Genomic DNA, 20,348 nt, shown 5'->3' with positions numbered 1-20,348 from the left:
CAAGAAACCAGCAAATACTCAGCATGTTTTTGCATCAGTTGATTGATCGTTATTGTCATTTCAGCTCCGAAGACAAACACGTGTTTGAATCCCTGTTGAAGGTGTGAGAACCTCTCTCCTCGTGCTCTCTGCTCATGCACGTCTCCATCTCTGCAGCCACATCATCCGCTGAGCCGCACTTCACCACCTCACAGATGTGCCGGGGTTGTCCTTGGAGATTTCCCCGTGCAAACAAAAGCTCTCCTCCTCATCCCCCCCCCCCCCCCCACCCCTGCGTCTCCCTCTCTGATTCCACCCCTCTGCCGCTCCCTCCATGCATCTCGGCTGCTCTCTCTCTCTCCCCTCCACCACCACCACCACCACGTTTTCACACCAATGAGCATGCCGCGTGTAGCTCCCACTCTCTGGCATCAGAAACACGAGGCGTCTTCAGTGCCGAGCTGAACAGGCAGATTAATACAAACACAACACCAGCATTCTGCCAAACCCAGAGAGAGGAAGGGGATCAAGGGTCCAGCAGCACTCGCACACACCGGAGTCAAGGTAAAGGATCCATATTCATTTGTTGGATGACAGGATGTTATGTAATTGTGCTGTGGACGAAGCGCTGCAGGGACGATCGGGCTCTTTGTTATTCTCTGTGGTTGACGGCTCCGATTTAATATCTGCAGCTTTGGACAGAGGCTAAATCGGTGAGAGCATCATGATGAGGCGATTTGACTGAAAACTAAGGAAGCTGCACATGGAACAGCGTCGTCCAGCTGAAGCACCGGGTGTTGTTATGAATGTTTGTGTACACTTTGTGCGTTTGCGTGTTCCTGCATGCTGTCAGTAGCATTTCCTGTTCACACCTCCCACCTGCCTGGACGCTGGGAGCTCTCAGGGCTCAGAGTCGGATGAATGTCACTCGGCTCATAGCCTCTGAAGATGGAGTGGCTCTTTGAAGGCCACAAACTGCTCCCCTCGGGGTTGAGGAGCGTCCAAAGCTGCCCTCAACACACACTTCTGCCGAGTGTGGTAACAACTTTTTTCTTCTCACCGAAGCCGTGCAGGTAGTTTCGGTTGTTTTTGAGCGGGAAAGTGTTATTTTTTGCTGAGACAGGATTTGGAGGAGAGAGACCGTGGTCCACATCAGGGCTGTTTACGTTGTGAGTGTGACTTGTTGTGATGGAGAAGAACAGAAAGTCTTTAATATGATTGTATTGTGTTATATGAGTGCTTCTCCTGGTTGGTGCAAACAAGTTCAAGACTAAGAATGTTAATTAAGCAAAGTTACCAGGAGCAGATGTTGTAGATAATGTCCAACATGAACATTTGAGTTGGCAGCGGGGCAGTTTATTATGTTTACCACCAAGTAGATAATGTTTTTTATTGGCGTTTGTTTGATTTTCAGCAGAATTACTAAATTATTTCCAGTAAGTTTTGTGGGGGGGGCGGGGCATAGCCCAAGGAAGCACGCTTTAAATGTTGGGATGGATCTGGATACTGTGACTGAGCAGATCCAGCTCATGTTTCCACCGATATGTTTGTTTGTGAAGCTATACTTTCATGACGCGTTGGTCAATAAACAGCTTTCTATATTATAGTGCAGAATATTGTGTGATGGGATGTTTTACAGCATTTAATGTTTTTCCGATGAGTGAAAAACAGAATTTTCAGATATGAGTGTGGTGCAGCATGTTGAATTTGAAGATACTTGGTGGAGGTATGAGCTCTAATTAGTGATATTCTAGATATTCACTTGATTTAACATGGCGAGATTGGGCGTTAGCCTCGGTGGACGTATGAGCTCTCTGAGCATCTCTCTGGTTTTCATTGTTCTAGTTCATTTAGAGGTCAAAGGTCCAAACCTTGTGAAAACAATGTCAATGGTTCAGTCCCACCTGTAGGAACCTTTGTTTCCTGTGCTCCGCTAAACTCCTTCCCCAGATTTCTCAAGTGTTAACTGGGTTAGCGTTAGAAGCAAACAAACGAGATATGAAAAATTAAATAATCCAGGCAGGATTAAGTTTCAAAAATATGCATTTGCTTGTATATATATATATATATATATGGATGTAATTCTTAGGAGACCAGGTTGGCCTTGGTTTTGAGATTTCACCTCCATGCAAGAGGTGACGGGAGTTTGTCAATCTGCAGAAACAGTTGGGATCTTTCCGTCGCCAGTTTTCACTGTACATGCACTTTAAATGTATTTTTTCAATTCTTTGAGCTGCACAAACATTTACATTCACTGCTGTTATATTGAGGTTTGGTGGCAGGAACCTCGTATGTGGATATTTAAACACCTGGATTATTAAAAGCCAGAATGATCTGCAGGGTTAAATACAACTGGAGGAAAGTGATCAAATGTGTTTTAAACGTTAACAAACGAGGCGTGAGGCCAAACCCAGAGCAGGCTAATTATGTTGTGAATCATTTCAGGAGATAATTCATTCATTCTATTGTCACAGTGCGCAGCCGCGTTGTCACCACATGAGGTTGATTCCAGCAAGTGCACCACTGCCGCTCAGCAGCAGCAGTCGGCGTGCGCCGGCTTCATGCACATGACTACACACATGCAAATCCCGCTCGAGAGGAAATGCTCGACAGGCCAGGGAGTCGAGCCGCTTTCTGCGATGCAAAATAAATCCCTGGAACAAACTGATTACATAAATGGCTAAAGGCAGGATGAGCAATGAGAGACGTTCACTCTGTCTGCAGCAGCGAGCGGCTAAAGCTGAAAGGAACAAAGCGCTTTGGCATCCCGGCCAACAGGCACAGATTAAATATTTTAAAAAAGTGCAGAAGTGTTCACCTGCATCACAGGGATTGTTACACAAGGTGACGAGGGCGACTGGGTGACTGATAATCCGCTGCACAATATCCAGAGCGATTACAAACACGACAGAAATGAGAAATTACCTCCAGATTTCCTGCACCTCAACACATCTCCATCATTAGACACGTTACCATGGACAGAAATGTTCCGATATTATCCAGATTAAAACAATTAATAGTCTAAATGAGACACTGACATGTTAATAGCATTTTCTTAACCTGAATAAGGTCACACATTAATTTAATTAAGACACGTGGAGCATTCAGACCTTGGTCTCATTATTCAGACATGCAAACATCTTCAATTGCTTTCAGACATGCACTGAACTCCAGAGGCTCCGGACTTTCTCCAGAGTTTCTCCTGCCAGGCTCCTCCTAAAAGCTCTGGTGAGTCTCCAGCTGTATTCTCACATGGAAAAAGAGGAGCTATACACGTAGAAAATGTCAAATGAGACTTTGGTGTTGATGTGCTGTAAACAAAAACACGTGAGCTGCAGAATTTAAACGTTACGTTCCGCCTCTGATGTGTTGCGAACACGTCCGACTGCAGAATCTCCTGCTGCATTCCTACATATGTGAAAGACAAACTTCAGAGAAAGTTAATGTCTGAAAACGGCTTAAATCGCATTTTGCAACATCAACATACAACCGATAGCACATGCCTGACGACACATGACCCAGGTTTAAGATGAAGCTTTTCCAAAATTACAAAGAAAACACTGAATAATGTCAAAGTTCGAGCATTAAACAATTTCAGGTTGGGATTTTTTTATTCTGACGGGAATGTGGGACGTGGTGGATGAAATGTCGACATAATGCTCTGTAACATATAAGAAGGAACATGAAAGTTATATTCTATTAGTGACTCATGCAAACTTCATAAATCTGAATAGTGTCTTATTCAGAACAAGATCAACAGTCAGATCATCGGTGTCCATGTAAACTAGGTCAATGTAGTTTCTACCTGTGGTTCAAAAAGCTCTGGGTATGTTTCTCTTTCAGGCTGCTCTGATTTGACAGAGCTAATTAAAAACCCAAAAGTCGTTATGAATTCCAAACGTCCTCAGACTGACACGAGCCCAAACATGAAACACATCGGGACCAAACAAAAGCCCGTCCAGTCCCCTCGTATCTCCTCAGGTTCGGCTGCGGCCCACAGTCCATGACCAGCTCTTATTTTATCACCGCTCTGCAGCGCTGTGCCCTTATCATGCTGAGTGACCCTGGCACTCGGGTGCTTTTAATAGTCCAGTGCAGCCAGTGACTGGCAGATGCACTTGAGTTTAATCTGACATCCAGTAGCTGTGAGTCAAACACTCGGACAAACGCGGGGGAAGCCTCGTTTCATCTCCCTTTGCGCCCCGAGCCGAGCGAGAGCGGCGGCGGCTTCAAGCAAAGTCTTGACGTTCGTCTGATGTGAAGGCAAAGCTGCGTGAACACGGTTTATATTTTCTATTTTTATACCGAATCTAAAAATAAATCAAGAAGAACGACATATACGGAGAGTGTTTGTGACTCACTGATACTACAGAATGAATTCAAAGACGGACGATATGACTCATTCCTGATCGCCCCCTAGTGGCTGGCTGCAGCACAGGTCATGAGCACCTGCAGGAAACAGAGAAACATATCATTTTGGGTGAAAAGAGGATAAATAATGACAAACAATGTAAAGTAATAACGTAAATTCTATTCTTTTGAGGATTAAAGTCTAAGCTGCTGGAGCCGGGGACCTGGACGCAGATTACGTTGATAGAAAACAAATAGAAAGCGGGGGGGAGCCTGCAGCGGGGGGACATTAATCCAACCACACACAGGAGTGTCCCTTTCTGAGATGAAAATAACATCCGGGCGTTATGTGCTGAAAAGCAGCTTTATCCCAGGTTGACCTATCAGACTGTTGAAGGGAGCAGCGAGCTCAGGTGTCATTTCGGGAAGCCTCAGAGGGACGGACGAGTTATGTCCCATGATTCATAGCAGGGGACATAGATATTCCGTCTCCATAGTGGAACTTATATAAGTGACGGTGGACATGGTGTTAGTTTTGCATGATCTTCATTTACTCAGATTCAGGAACATCTGTACTGATCCTCACACACTCTGCAGAGATGCCAAGATCATTCATATAGATCCTGAAGTTTAAAAGGTTGATTATTATTTTTGAATATTTCAAAACTAGTAAATACTTGAAGGGAAAAAAATCAATGCTATAAACTAGAATGGCAACACAGTAGAGCCAACGCCCCAAGAGTCAGCATATGAAACCACATTTAAATCCACCTGATATTATTATAAACTATATTTTTATTTCAGCCCTCTTAATATGCCCTCTATCATGCAGTGTTAAAGAAAGTGGTAATGTCCCCGTGTCCCATCTTCCACAGAATTTTGTGGAAATCCGTTTCGTAGTTTTTCTGTAATCCTGCTCACAAGCAACCAAATAAACAAACGATTAAACAAAACCAATGGACAGAAAAACGTAATCTTCTTGGTGGAGTTTAAAATCAGAGTTTTTATAAAGATCACTATGGCACAAACATTTTAAAGTGACCTGTAATAATAATACTAATAATAATAATACAAACAATAACTCTGAATCCCTCTTTAATCTTGATTCCACAACCAATGACTCACAACTGAAATAGACATATTTTTAAACCTCAGTTTCTACATCCGGCTCCGTCGCGTTAAACCGGTCGATGAAAAGAGAAGCAGAGAGATGACGTCTTCCAGTCGCTGCCACATCGGCTCCGCTCTGCAGCAATGTGACTGTTACTCACAGGTACAGGCTATATATAGCACCTGTATCAAGAATTCATCACATGGACACACGAGCCTGTTATCAGCACCGACATCTCGCTCATTACTGCATTATTAAATATTAATACACACAAATAGATAATTAAGTTCAAACTGAAATGACAAAAAAAGGATTTGAATGAATTAAATAAAAGGATGGAAAGTGAAATGCACTTATAGTCGAGTGCAAACGTCCCCAAGGACCCAACAGTCGCCTCATGAAACCACTTTTAAATCTGTAAGAATTCACATTTTTATTTGGATCTGCAGCAAATTGCACACGATCAGAAATTCCCCCTAAATGTGGCAGATTATTTCCATCAAGATCCATCAATTATTCCCTGTTCAATAGGTAGAAATGTGAAATAATCCCATGCTATCGCTCTATGTCTATCATCTTTTGCGTAATCTAAACTAAACAAGAGTTCATTTGATTAAAAGATGGCTCCAATGTGAATGAAGAAACTGATATTTTTGCATCAAGGTAATTGATCATACTCAAGTTTTTAAATGTGCCATTGATATTGTACACATTTCTGTGTGGAAAGCCCAACAATATCTTATTAGACCTTATGAAATGGTTCATATAACTCTTCGTTCAAACATCTGGCCCCAGGTCTTTTTCTCATCAGCATTTCCTCCGTTACTTTTCCCGCTCAGTGTTTTTCCTGAAGCGTTTCCTGAGCTGCCCTCGACACAACAGGACTGTTTACTGTAAACAGCAGTGACCGGCGTCCTCAAGCTCCGGGACAGTACATTAAACTGCTCCCTTTCAAATGCTCTGTTACTGAGTCTGTTTCATCACTTTGTCTTTCTAAATATATCAGAACTAAAGCTGCTGTCGGAGCTGCACTGAACTCACAACGTTGTCCTGAAATTTGCCGGAGCGGCTTTATTTAAAAACAAAAAATGTCCAGGTCCGTTTGCCCATCACGTCGGTTTCTGATAGCGAGTCGCTGCAGTGTCCCGTCTGTTTCTCCGAGTTTTTAAACCTCTTGTCTTGAAAACACAACCACAGCTGAAGCTCCTGCTGATGGACCATTACCACCACCTGCTCCCTGCAGAAAGAAACACGTTAGGAGGCAGAAGAAACACAATAGGACCTGTGAGAAGGTTCCAGAGCTTCTAGAAAAACACTAGGACTCTATAAGAAGAGCTGCTTTCAAACTTGCACTGAGCTTTGGGCATTTTCCTGACATTTTTCCAGATGGGCTTTATGTGAGAAAGCAAATTTTTTGTTGATGACGTTTCCAAAACACAAAACTGAAAATAACATAACTGTACAAATATCTCAGGGTGAAAAGAAGATTATCCACACAAGTAGAAAACATTTATGAAGATGTCAAATTGGAAAGATGACGAGATTCGAGAGCTGATCTCTTGCAGCGTTCTTCATATGTGGATGCAAACTCCAGACCCGATTCTTTGGACATTTCCCGAGGCTCATGTCTGGAAACAGAAGTTGATGCAGGTCATCGCAGACTGTGCAGCGGAAACCGTCCTGGGATCCTGAGCCAGGACAGAAATAACCCTCCACAGTTCTTCCCTCTGTCGCTGCTCACGGTGGCGACACTTCAGATGCCCTGACACATTCTTCTGTGGGCAGTCGGGCTTCCTGCGCAGCAACACACACATGCACACTCACACAGTGCAAGACCACAGCGTGACTCAGGACCCAGATCTGACATGTTGGCCGGAGAAAGGAGAGGGACATGCTCGGCTCGGCCAAAATTAAATGTTGTTGTGCAAAACTCGACATCAGGGTGAAACTTAATTAGCCTGAAAACAGCTAAAAGTGGCTCTTGGAGCGAAACAGTGAAAGTTAGAGGATAATGTTTCCACTTCCATCTGTGGCTGGTTCAGAGTTTCCCTCGGCTGAAATCATCTTTGGCGTTTCATTAGAAGATGCTTTACATATAGTTATTAATTTCCCATTATGTTGATTAATTTCTTTAAGCATTATTAGTAAGTGGACCTTTAGTTAATGTTAGTTTCATGGAATGTAAGTTTTAATTGGTCTTAATTAGTTTAGTCCTTTTATTTGTGTATTTGTTTCACGTTTTTATTATTATTATTTGTTTCTTACCTGCATCGGGACAACAAATGTAAATTTGCCGTCTTGCATATTCATATTTTTGTATTTCATACTAATGTTCATTGATGTGATATGTTCCTAAGTAAATAAGTAGGTCAATAATCAGATGTTTTAAATGAATTTATCGGCCCCTCACCGGTTTGATGTATATTTGACGACTGTCCCCGATGTGCTCTAACTGAACACAACCCCAAATATCCACGAATCCAACTCGACAAGTTGCTATTTTTACTTTGCACTCAGCAGAAACCAGAGCAGTGAAGTGACCTGTACAGAAAAGGGCTATTCTGTTAGCTCCAGACATGACCTGACACACACACACACACACACACACACACACACACTCTGTCTCTTTGCCTTGAACGCCAACGTCACTGCCGATCCGTGCACGTTCACACACACACAGTCTAACTTCACATAGTCTAATACACAATCTGTCAGCGACTGCATGGGCACCTGGATTCCTGCAGCAGAATAATAATTAGAAGTTGCTCCGTGTGCATCAGTCGCTCATAGTTACACAGAACCCGTTTCACAACTAGCTAATGCTACACGTAGCTCCAGAACTGCAGGGAGTCTCCTGTCAGCTTCCAGAAATGAGGACACGGAGGGAAATCTGCAAACCTGCATTGCACCAAGTTAGGTAACATCAAAAGAGATGTTCACGCACACACACACACACACACACACACACACACACTCTTCCATGATCTACATTTTGACTTCCTAATCCACCAGCCCTCCTGGGCACCGCGGATACTGGAGTTCTGTCGGATGTTTTCTGTACTTTCAGATTCACGAGGCGCACTCACTTGTGTGTCTCTGAGACATGAGAGTGCTGTTGCTGTTTTTAGCCTCTTTCCTCCAGGAGTCGGCCTTGCTGCATGGCTGAGTAGAACATGCACTGCTTCCTCCTGACTACACGGATTTGTCAGGGATTTTTATAAATAGCGCAGCGGCGGCACGTGTTTGCACCACGCTGCAGACGGGGAGACGGAGATTTGTCAGGACAGAGGGGGACAGATGGGAGAAGAGGAGATGAAAGAGGGGGGGGGGGGGTGATTGACACGGCGAACAGACGTATCGATACGTCCACGTCGCTCTTCATCAACTTCACACGGGGACGTTCGCATGCTCAAAAAGACAAATTCGGAAAATTACAGAAGTCTGTTTTGTGATTGTGGAAATAAAACTGTCAGATCCAGATACGCTCACTGAGAACGTAAAGCCTCTGCTGCAGTCCAGGGATACGATGCATGAGCAATCTGTGTGAAATAACATCTAACACTTACTTACTATCACTCATTATGCAGCCCGGGAAGTTTGGTTCATGTGTGAAGGAAGATGAGATGAAAACCGTGTCTCAGTGATGAACTGAAATCAAGACATACAAGCAAGTTACTTGTATTTATACATGTAAAACATTTAGTCACCTCGAGGCGAATGACATATTCTCAGTGTGAGTAAACAGCAGCAGACATTCAATCAGCCTGGTGTGAGCTTTCTTAGCAGTGGTTCGTTATAAATAGCAAACGTGGCCCGTGTGCTGTCGTCTTATATCTCATAATTCCATAAATCTAGCAAATCTCCAGAACCCTTCATCGCATCAGCTTCACAGTTGAAACGTGTGTTTCTCAGGTCCAAAGGAAGTGCCGCGCTGAATTTGGTGCGATTTGGACAAGTAAGTAAGTAAGCAACCAACGCTCTTTAGCAGTTACGACCTTGGACGTAAACAACATCGTTAATTCACGACAATTGCAACGACAATTTACAGAGCGGAACAGTCACCACCCACTTTTAGAACGGTCCCCCTCGTTCTCTCCATTCTCCTCCACCTGAGAACTGCAGGCACTTTTTCAACATTGCAAATAAAACATGTTTTTCTTAATATAACATCATTTCACAGTCTCTCGTAGCTTGTGCACCTTGGATGGTTTCTATATTATGGCTGATAATAGATATCTCTATTGTTAGAATCCTGGGATTTAAACTTACGGAACCCGTTGAGCTCTACTCTCCAGGTTGGAGCAAGTCGAGCTCCACTGAACTTTGAGTAAACAGATCAATGCACAGTCTCCTGAACTAAAAATATCTCTGCAGGTAAGAGAATCTCAATCCTCTCTGAAAATAACTACTCATCAACAAGAGGGCTGCACCTTGAGACTGTGATTCACACAGATCACACTGTTCCAGTTCACTTTCAGTCACATAACATCTGCTACGTAACACGAGTGTTTCTGGGGCAGACGGAGTCATAGCTGCATCCGAAGCAACCTGCAAAGACTCAGAGACTCAGCGACTCGGAGACTCGTCCACTGGAACCAATGCAAACGCTCCTCGCTGCAGAATGTGGCGAAAAGATCATTTATTCACCTTTTTGATATTTACACTTGAGGGCAGAGCAGAGCTGCCATCGAATGTTACTTAAAGTCAAATGCATATGTTTCCTCTCTCTCTCTCTCTCTGTCACACACACACACACACATATTTAATATGTCAAAACAACCTGTCAGAGGGAGGCTGAGGACACAAAGTGGAAATTTAGAGAGCAAATGTCTTTTTCGCTCGGCTAATGAACTCTACATTAAATGCAATGTTCCCAATTCACGGTGTGAGCATCAAAACAATCCACCGCTCCATCTCGGCTGATACAACAGAGAGGAGTACTAACAGGAACACATACACGTTGTACTACTTTTACTCTAACATCGCACGTCTGTCGCACAAATCCAGGAAACTTTATGGACATTTAGCACAACTAAAAACCTCATATTACAATAATTTAAATTAAAAACACATAATAACTTTATTTAAGGTACTTTTAAAAAAACTTTATGAAGTCAAAACTCTAAAACTTATATGAGAGGTTATGAAATAACTAAACTCTTTACTGCAGACCATGTTTTCTAGCAGACACTTGTAGTTATGTAGTTAGTAGATGTGCTATTAGACAGATCTTGTTATGTTTGAACGGAGCTGGTTGTTCCATTTCCAAAGTTTTTTTGGCAACTGATGATCTCATTTAACTGCCAACTAGAAAGCAAGTACTTATACTTCTCAGATTGCCCAAATATCCCAAATACACATATATTTATCTTATAATTTAACAATTCATATTTGTAATTTTAGAGGAGCAAACATTGTATTGTTTTAAAATATATTCACACACAAAGATAATGTCAAATCACTGGGGTTCTTTGTGGTCTCTTGTAAAAATGATAAGAAACCTATATTTAGCATTATTAATAATAAAAGAGAGAATAATAAGAAGCAGAATACATTCACTCACTTGTTATACACCCTTCACTGTTCATCTGCTGCGGCCCTTTCTATTTACAGAGTGAACATCTCTAACCTGACTGCATTAAGATGGTTTCCAGTATTTTTATCTCCTGTAAAATAAACCCTATACTTTCACCAGACTCTCTGTCCTTTACTGCTCCGTCTTTACGACCGTGGCCCATCTGGAGTGACTCATGTGTCCCAGAGGCAGAGCGCTGACAAACAGCCCATGACAGCAGCCGGGCACAGATGAGACGGGACAGACTGGGATGAGACACCAGGACATGGTTCATTTCAGTCGGTTGAAAACTCCACATGGGCGGAAGAAGATTTTATAGCGGCGTGTTAAAGTCACAGGCTATAAACGTAACACGTAACCAACCACTGGCTGTATATAAACATGAATGAGATGACGGCTCCCCGCAAGCATCTCGATGGCCCCCTGCAGGCTGTTTGCAGTATAGGTCATGAACATAGGAAGCCTCCTCCATGTTAGTTGACAGGAAATGAGCCAAAATGGCAGAATTTGTATCCGTGATATTTTGGCTTCATTTCTGGAAAGTGGGAGGAAGCGGAGAAGCATCGTTCATCTTTCTATGCAACCAACAAATAGACAAACCCAACTAGCCTATGCATATTTTTGTATATTATATATTTTGTGTATATTCTCTACTTCTGTAAGATTAAATTGCAGTTTTTCTCAGAGTTGTGCCACAAATTGTGAGACGACAACAACTCAGATTGTTGTGAGTGAAACCGAAGGAGATGGTGTTTACTCCAGTTTTCATCTTTCGCAGAACTCCGAGCTGCGGTCTCGAGAAAATCTCGTAGTTTTTCGTCCAAACTCTGCAGACGACACTCAGACGAGAAACCCCATCAGGATGTGGGATCGGGTATTAGGGCTGTTTGAAGCCGCCTCCTGAATGAGGCAGAGCAGAAGGTGAATCAGCGTTTTGCATATGGAGTCACACCTGTTGTCTCCGTCCAGCTCGGGCCCGTGCAGCCCGTCGGCCTTATCTCTCTGCAGAGGGGTTTTTTTTTTTTCTTCACGATCAGTGTATTCAGTAGTTCTTCCAACAACATTTAAAAAACGTATGCATAGTCCAAACATGAAAAGGGGGCGGCCCGACTACGTGAAGCCAAAACATATGATTAACCACCTTAGCAACAGATACAATATGACGGCAGTGTTCACGCTGCTGAGTTTACAGTTCTATTGCTTTTTTAAAGTCGGCCGTGATTCGTGCAGCAGTGTGAAGCTCTTTCCACGTCTTCTTCCAACTGGTCCTTTGTGTTTAATTCTGCAGCCTGACGGGCACAACCATGCTTAAAGTGACCAACACATACATGCACCTACACAACCAATCATACCGTGCATGCACCGCACACATTGAATGCATGTGCAGATGTTTGTCGATGAAAATATTGAGAAATGTGTGTTGTTTTTTGTTGTTGCAGGATCTGCACCATGAAGACCAGACTCGGCTGCCTGTCCAACAAGTCGGACTCCTACAGCGACTTCTCCGAGTTCCTTCCTCCCGCCCACGAAACTACTGCCAGGTGTCTGAAGTAAGTAACACACTGTGTGTGTCTCCTTCTGTCGCACTACAACGAGCAAACTGACACATTTAGACATGAAAGATTCCATTTGACTTCCCACTTCCGAGGATTAAAGTGTTTTTTATGCACAGAAAGATAAATCAATCAATTGTTTGTACGCTTGCTACGACTTGATAGTTACTTGATATGATTTCTATGCAAAGTAATTCAGCGATAGTTGTTCTGACGTATAATCGTGTCACTGACTTTATTAGTTACACCAGTGGGATTCACACTATTCCATCTACCAAAGCACAGGGGTGCATGTGTGTGTTTCCCTTTACTCTCCAACACGGTGTGTGTCCTCCCTCCATGTTTTCAGCTTCTCGTGAAGAACGTTAACATGTGAACAAAGATCAGCCGTTGTTCTTCTGTTCCTCTCCTTCCCTCTGGATATCACAATTACTTCACAGGCTTGCAGAGCCAAACCCGCTGTGAGCAGAAAATAAATCATACATTAACCTCATCCGCCCTTTAATAATACAGACGGTGGCATCCTGTGTTAATAAATGCATGACAGCCCAGCGGCTGGTTCGAGTCTCACTCAGTCTCCCTCTGACTCTCTGTCCATCAGGCTGTCGACGGACGAGGTCGTTCGATGGTCGGAGTCGTTTGATCACCTCCTCTCTCACAAATGTAAGTGGACTACTTGTGTTTTTCAACAGCGCCTCCTGCAGAAGTCTCACAGAGGCACCGTCCAGTCTCCTTATCCCCGTAATGAGTCACATACTTGTCTGTGACCTTCCCCTCGGACCCAGCACACACTGGCAGAGACTCACTTACACACACACACATCTGCACAAACAGGTCAGGCAATCATTTTTTAAGCAGCTAACAAGATGCAGAATGTGACGTTGCCTCAAATTCAAAGTATCAGTGTCACAATGTTTTAAAGAAACTAGCCTCGGGCCAGTTTTAAAGAAACTGGCCCGAGGCTGATTCGTCATTAGACTATAGCCGATGGAAATTTACTCTCAGTGCACGAGGAGTGACAGGAGCTGCAGAGAACGTGACAGTAACACATAAAAAAACACTTTCTGACTCAGAGGAACCAAAGGTAAATTTAGAACCAACTAGAATAGCACTCAGCGCAGCACACACACACCTCTGCCAAGTCCCAAAGACAGCAAACAGATGTGGGCCACTGCAGGCGGTGATGCGGCACAAAATGGATGTGAGCCTGAAGCCGGCCTCCTAAAATAGCAAATGTGGGCAAACATGCTTCCCTCTTTGCAGGGTGTAACCTGGATGAGGACCTAAAGTAGCCCGTATGGTGAAAGGTGAATATGACATAAACAGGTATTGCTATGTCCGACACGTGGCCCAGATCTGGCAAACAGAAGCGGACCACCACAGTGGAGGACGGTGATCGACCCCTTTTTCTAGATCAGCACCCAAATTTAACGTTTTTTTTTATGACCCAAGTCTCACCCGTGCACCAAGTTTCATGAAAATCTGTTTTTTGTGTAATCCTGCTGCAAACCTACAAACCAACCAGGTAATCTTTAAGTTCAACAACAGGATGTTATCCAACCTAAGTGCTCGTTGCCTAATTGTCTGAAACCACCACATATCTTTTCTCGTCTCTTTGAAGATTTCCAGCAAATTGCAAAAGCTCCTCCATCATATCCGACCTCGACGTCACCCGTACACATCCTGCACTTACGTGCAACATTATCTCTTTTGTCCCGGTGTCGGGGGGTAGAGACGCGACATAATGGTTTCACACATTAGAAGGAAATGAAGCTAATGTTGCTCTTTGGGAGGAAAATGCAGTTTTGTTACAGAACCCGAGAACAGAAACCTTCCCGAGGCGGAGGGAGCGTGATGCACCTGCGTTTCCTGTTTCAATTGACCAAGGCCTTAACGGGGTGACTTACAACATGAACACACACACACACACACACACACACTACACACACACACACATTACATAAGTAATGGCAAAGCAAAGGAACACAGTACTGAATGTTCTCTTGATATTGAATCCACATTGGCCTTAATTTGATTCAATAAGAGATCTGGTGTATCACCCGTCGACCTGAGTGCGGTCGAGTGTCGTCCTCCGGTGTGTGAAGCTGAATGTGTGTTTCCTCGGGGGCCCGACCTGTGCCACGCGTCTCGTTTGTACCAGGACATCATGTGAAGTAGACGAGCGGCAGTGATGTGCTCTCGTTTTTTATCAAAGTGCGAATAAGAAGTCATCTGATTTAGTTGTTCTCGACATTTCTACTTAATTCTCGGAATGCAAGAGGAGAAAAACAATCTTCCTCCTCGTTTCTGTTTATTTTGGCCCTAATACTCTTCTAACTCGTGAAGCTGCAGTGAGTCTTCATCACTCCGAGCTGCTGCTAATTGCCTGGATGCATTTGCATCGGCGGACGGTCTCCTGTCAGGTCACCGAGTTCTCCAGCGGCTCGGAGCTCCTGCTAATTTCCTTTTAATTTACCTGTAACCTACATTAGATTCTTCACAGCCTTATTTATGCCCCTTTCTGCCTCCCTCTGCCGTCCCCTGCTGTCGATTAGCACCATTAGGTCTGACCCCGTTTTCACCGAGCGACAAGATAAAACGAAGTCTGCATCTGTGTCTTCTTTATTAATCCCTTCAAAGAACCCTGGTGCTGTAAGAGTCTTATGAGAGAAGGTCCCTATTTCTTCATTGTTCGTGGCACAAGCATGAAGACGTTTCAATCTGTTCCACTGATCTGAGGCAGTTTGCACCAACTGAGGCAGTGAAGAACAATCTTATATTTTTTATATTATTGTCAAAATGCACATTGCAAATGTAAAATGAGGGAAAGGCACCTGTCGAACAAACTCAATGGTGAGAAACACTAAATGTAAACAATAAACACTTAAAATGTAAAAATACATACTTGGAAACACGATGATTTTTGGATGTCTGGGGACTGAAGAGATGTTTAAAAACACATAAAAATGAGACATAGAGCATCAAATAATAAACTATCTATGGATTTGGTTTAAAATGTAAGTAAAGCATTAATTAAACCAGACCATGATCTTTTTTCGAGAGTTCAGCTCAACATTAAATAGATTAATAATGTTCTTGTCACTACAGGATGTTGCTCTGCAAGATCAGAAATAATGGTGGGTAGGAAATTATTATTTCACCAGTAAAATGCTTTTTAATGTGAAGCTGCAGCAACTTAATACAGTGTTTTTACATTGACACCCAGTTTGTTACTGTAAATATATAAATACTCCAATAACCTCAGTCTGCACCGTGTGACCTTATTCTAAGGAAGTGATTTAACAGATGTTTAGTTATTAAAATCTTCAACAGCATCATATTTTATAACTTGTAATTCTTTGTGCATGCAGATCATAATTACTTCAGGAGACAGCGTTGGAAGAGAAGTTTGTGTTGTGTGTTGACAAGCAGTAAATTATACTTTATGTAGAAAGCTCAAGTAAACAAGAGGAATGAAATCAAACCTTGAGATTTCCTGGTCACTGTGACTTCATCAAAACATCGGCCTAGTGTGTGTGTGTGTGTGTGTGTGTGTGCTTTGCAACCTGCATGTTTGTGCTCGTACGCTCATGAGAATGTGTTTTGCCGTGTGAGTAACCGTGTTGAATATGCACAGATGGACCATCCCCTCTGCTCGGCTCGGCTTAATTAGGTAAACAGCAGAAATGGGAACGCTGGAAATAACATGTCAACGTGACACGGGCCCGTAGAACAACATGCCCTTCCTTTGTGTTATCATCAGCGGGGAGCACGCTAATCGATCACTCGTCTTGACTGATAAAGACAGAAAAACAGTATCTCTGTGGGAGTATGTTGTTCAGATGTTTGTCTGCTGAACATAAGAGCCCTCTTCCCGCTCCATGGGAACAACAGTGTGTACGCACTGGAAAATATCATCATAGTATGAAGGGTATTATCACTTATCACGTGATTGAGCCCGAAATGAAAAATACATCCGTAGAAGAAGGAGCTCCCTGCCTGGAAATAAGTGTTACGCCGGAATATCAATCATGTTGTTCTTGTGTTGTGTTATTTTCTTTTCCTCGCTTCCTCCTTCCTTCCAGTCTGATTCACGTTTGTTCTCTCCAGATGGCCTCGCTGCCTTCCGGACGTTTCTCAAGACAGAGTTCAGCGACGAGAACATCGAGTTCTGGATGGCCTGCGAGGAGTACAAGAAGATCAAGAGCTCCACGAAGATGGTGTCCAGAGCAAACAAGATCTTCACGGAGTTCATCGATGTCCAGGCGCCAAGAGAGGTGGGTGTGCGTCGGAGGAGACATTGGTTTAGTGATGCTGGGAATAAATAATTAGATATCAGTTTGTGCATATTCAAAAATTATTAAACTACTGTGATTTCTTGGTATAATTACACTGATAATGACAGAAACCACAATAAGGTCTAATCAGAGGAGACGGTCTCAGTCTGGAACAAATAGTTTGGCTCGTTTGTTCAGACCAATCACAGGAAGTTGATCTTGTCCATTCACCATCTCAGATATCAGTCCCGTGAGTGTCCATGGTCTTTTTCATCTGGATCCATTAGACATCGTGGAAAATGTCGAAAAACATCCTCGACCTCCTCATCTCACAATGTGTAATGTTTGATAAGTGCTTCTTTGGTCCGTAACACATGATTCCTCCAATTACCATCATAATCCATTCAGTAGATTTGTGTAAAGCTGCAAACTAAGAGATAAAGAAACAAAGAAACGCCAATGAAAACATAAGTTCCTTGGCTAAGGAAGAGAAGTAAGGGAGCTGTAAAAATTATACTGAGAATTAGATGAAATATTTAGTTTTAAGTTTGTCCAACAATGAAATCAGAATCCATAACAATAATGATAATGTAGTGGAAATTTAAAGAATTGGTTTGTCTAGTTTTCTCTATTTTCTATTTTTGCCCTAATTTCTCATGGTTTCATAGCTTGACCAAGCAAATACAAAAGATCCCAGGTACAAAGCCATGAGTAAAAGAAAGAGAACTTGTTAGAGGTTAAAAGAAAACTTTGAAATGTCCAAATCATATATATTTTTATCTTCTGTGATGTAGTGTGGTGCTAAAACATCACAGTACCTCTACACCACCTTTCATTCATATGAGCAGTACGGGTCCTTATCAGAAACATGTATTTAAACAAACAACCAATGGGGACATTATTTTGTCTGACAATCTGTATTAATTAATTAATTAATTAAATTTCCACTTGCTTCTTTTCATCTTGTCTAAAAAACGAACTCAGGGTTTTCTCGAGAACGAGTAAAGCAAATACAGGCGTCACTATCACATGCACCGTTGTTATGTGTCACTATCGTGGTGCGAGTTCACGTGAGCGGCCGCTGTTGTCCTCTCTCTGCTTCCTGCCAGGTAAACATTGACTATCGCACCAGGGAGAAGACCAAGCAGAGCCTGGAGGACCCGACCCCGAGCAGCCTCAACGAAGTCCAGGCCAAAGTCCACGGCCTCATGGAGAAGGACTCCTACCCGCGGTTCCTCAGGTCCAAGATGTACCAGGAGATGGTGAACAGGGCCCACGCACAAGGCCAGCGGCGGTCGGTTTGAATCCCACGGACGACCACCGCTGGACATAAAAAAAAACTGGACCTATACTGTAAATCACTCATTAACCCTTTTGACGTCATCTGTCAATACTGTGAATCTGCGAAGGGAGGGGGCGACGTGCTCGACCGTTTCCTGTGTCCACACCAGCTCCGTGCATGAAATCCCTCTAGATAAGATGTGTCCGGGTGAAGTGAGCGGTCGAGGGACGAGGAGCGGACGAGGAGAAGCTCGTTGTTTACCTCTATTTATCGCTGTCTTAATGAAAATGACACAATAACGATATTTATTACAATGTGTGATTTTAATGTTGTGTGCTTTTATTTTCGTAAAGGTCATAAAAGGAAATGATAAAATTAGAAAGTCTCGGTACCAAAATACGAGAAGAAGATGTTTTTGTGCGATTGAAATTTTTGTACTTGAAGCACAGATCGAAAAAAGGATGGATGAGGAAGTAGATTCCAATAAGTTATGTTGAAATAATAGATGGTTGAAAGCTCTTTATTTAGTTTTTTTAATTGTTTTTAATATAATTTGTAATAATTACATATTCAAAAAGTTTACAATGAAGTATTGACGTTGTGAAACAACAACGACACCGGGTCTATTCAAGATTTACTAATTTACATGGCAGAGCTCGGCTTTGCCCTCAAAAGACAAATGCGTGTTTTTGTTTGATAAATAAAAGCTTTTAATTGGCATTTATTACAAATATTAATAATTTAGTTTGATCGGACTGAAGAAAAATTGTTGATTTAAGAACATGTCGATCATTTTTTCTCCTCATCTTCAACATCATCCCGCATTTTTGATTTGTAAATTTATATCTTTATCTTATCCAGTGTGTATTTTTTCATTTACATAGAACCAGCTCACTTCCATTGAAGTATAATTATTTATATTCATTATTTAAAAAAATCGTACATTGAGATGCTTCTCGTTGTTGCTCAGCAGCGGCTCCTCTCGGCTCTTTGTGAATTAGACACCGTCGACTGCTCCTGTCGTGGTAGTTTGTGTTTACACCGAACAACGAAGTGACCGAAACACTTCATATCGGAAACTGTGCCAAACTAGATTGCACTTAGGTATTGATTATAGCTAGACTATATAATCCTGTGTACTGTAATCTCTTGCAGGTATTCTATGTGATATATATATAATGTGGAGTATTGGCAGGGTCGGGTTCGACGTCTTTGCTTTCAGTTCACTCGATTCGGGGGGAAAGGAGAACGTGTGATCGTACGTGTTGAACTTGTATCTGCATCCTATCGGACCAAAAACACATTTTATTCAAGCATCTTTTTAAACTACATTCATTTCTTTAAATGCACATTAAATTGAGTAATTACACCGGCTTCTGATTGTCGGTTTGCAGTGAATTGAAAGCACAGACGGTCGACCCCCACCCGTAGAATCTGTCCCGAGTTACAAACTGTGTTGTGGCAATTTTTCCTCAAAAATATTTCCAGCATGATGCACTTCACAGAAAAGTGACTTAGATATTCTTCGACTTGTACAGTATGATGTGAAAATGACTGCAAAAAAAAACAAAACAACCTTATATCTACAATACGTCAGTGACATGACACGTGTGCTCCCCCACAGTATTTGCACTCCTTTCTAATAAAGCTAACTGAAAAGATTTCCTGGGGAGGTAAATGTTTTCTTTAGTGCATGTGTACTGTGAAGGCCAAGTCTGTTTGAAATACGACCGGCCGAGCGACATATCACCCTAATATGGCGTGTTACTGTGTTCCACATGAATGTAACCTCCCCCCCCCCTCTCTATATATTTTGCGATTAAACTGGAACTGCATCTACATTTTGCCTGACTCTGCTCTCATAATACCGAAAGCGCATTAGAGCCGTGGAAATGCATTCGTCCACCGATCAGACAGACGGATTAACCTTGATTCCATTTCTCCTTTTATAACACAGCAATAAAACCACACACACACACACACACACACAAAAAAACCTCCTTCCGAATAGACGAGAGGCTGGTGCTCGATCTGTGGTGATTCATCGCTGTTATGTCAAACCATCATTTTAAATCGCAGGCGAGGGGATAGAACAGAAATAAAAATGATGATGGAAGGTGAACGATGGAATCATTTAATCACTTGAAAGCAAACGGCTTTCTCAAACGTCACATCTGGTAGCATCAGGCCAGATGTGCAAGCAGAACAATGATCTAAGTGT

General features: G+C 42.6%; 1 protein-coding gene across 5 annotated transcripts; it reads left to right on the top strand.

The window, feature by feature from the left end:
* The first annotated feature begins 284 nt into the window (after positions 1-284).
* rgs8 (regulator of G protein signaling 8) lies at positions 285-19,745 on the top strand. 5 transcript variants are annotated; one of them, XM_035177537.2, is made up of 5 exons: positions 285-543; positions 12,455-12,565; positions 13,170-13,231; positions 16,679-16,845; positions 17,978-19,745. In XM_035177537.2, the coding sequence occupies exons 2-5, from the start codon at positions 12,465-12,467 to the stop codon at positions 18,176-18,178; spliced, it is 531 nt and encodes a 176-aa protein (XP_035033428.1). In that variant the 5' UTR covers positions 285-543; positions 12,455-12,464; the 3' UTR covers positions 18,179-19,745. The 5 variants fall into 5 exon arrangements, with proteins under 5 accessions (XP_035033428.1, XP_035033429.1, XP_035033426.1 ...); XM_035177538.2 differs by lacking the exon at positions 285-543 and adding an exon at positions 571-692; XM_035177535.2 differs by lacking the exon at positions 285-543 and adding an exon at positions 779-1,052.
* Positions 19,746-20,348: the final 603 nt, after the last annotated feature.

The sequence above is a fragment of the Hippoglossus stenolepis genome, chromosome 14 (genome assembly GCF_022539355.2).
Source record: "Hippoglossus stenolepis isolate QCI-W04-F060 chromosome 14, HSTE1.2, whole genome shotgun sequence".
In the NCBI taxonomy this organism is placed as follows: domain Eukaryota; kingdom Metazoa; phylum Chordata; class Actinopteri; order Pleuronectiformes; family Pleuronectidae; genus Hippoglossus; species Hippoglossus stenolepis.
This window is presented reverse-complemented; position numbering and strand designations above follow the sequence as displayed.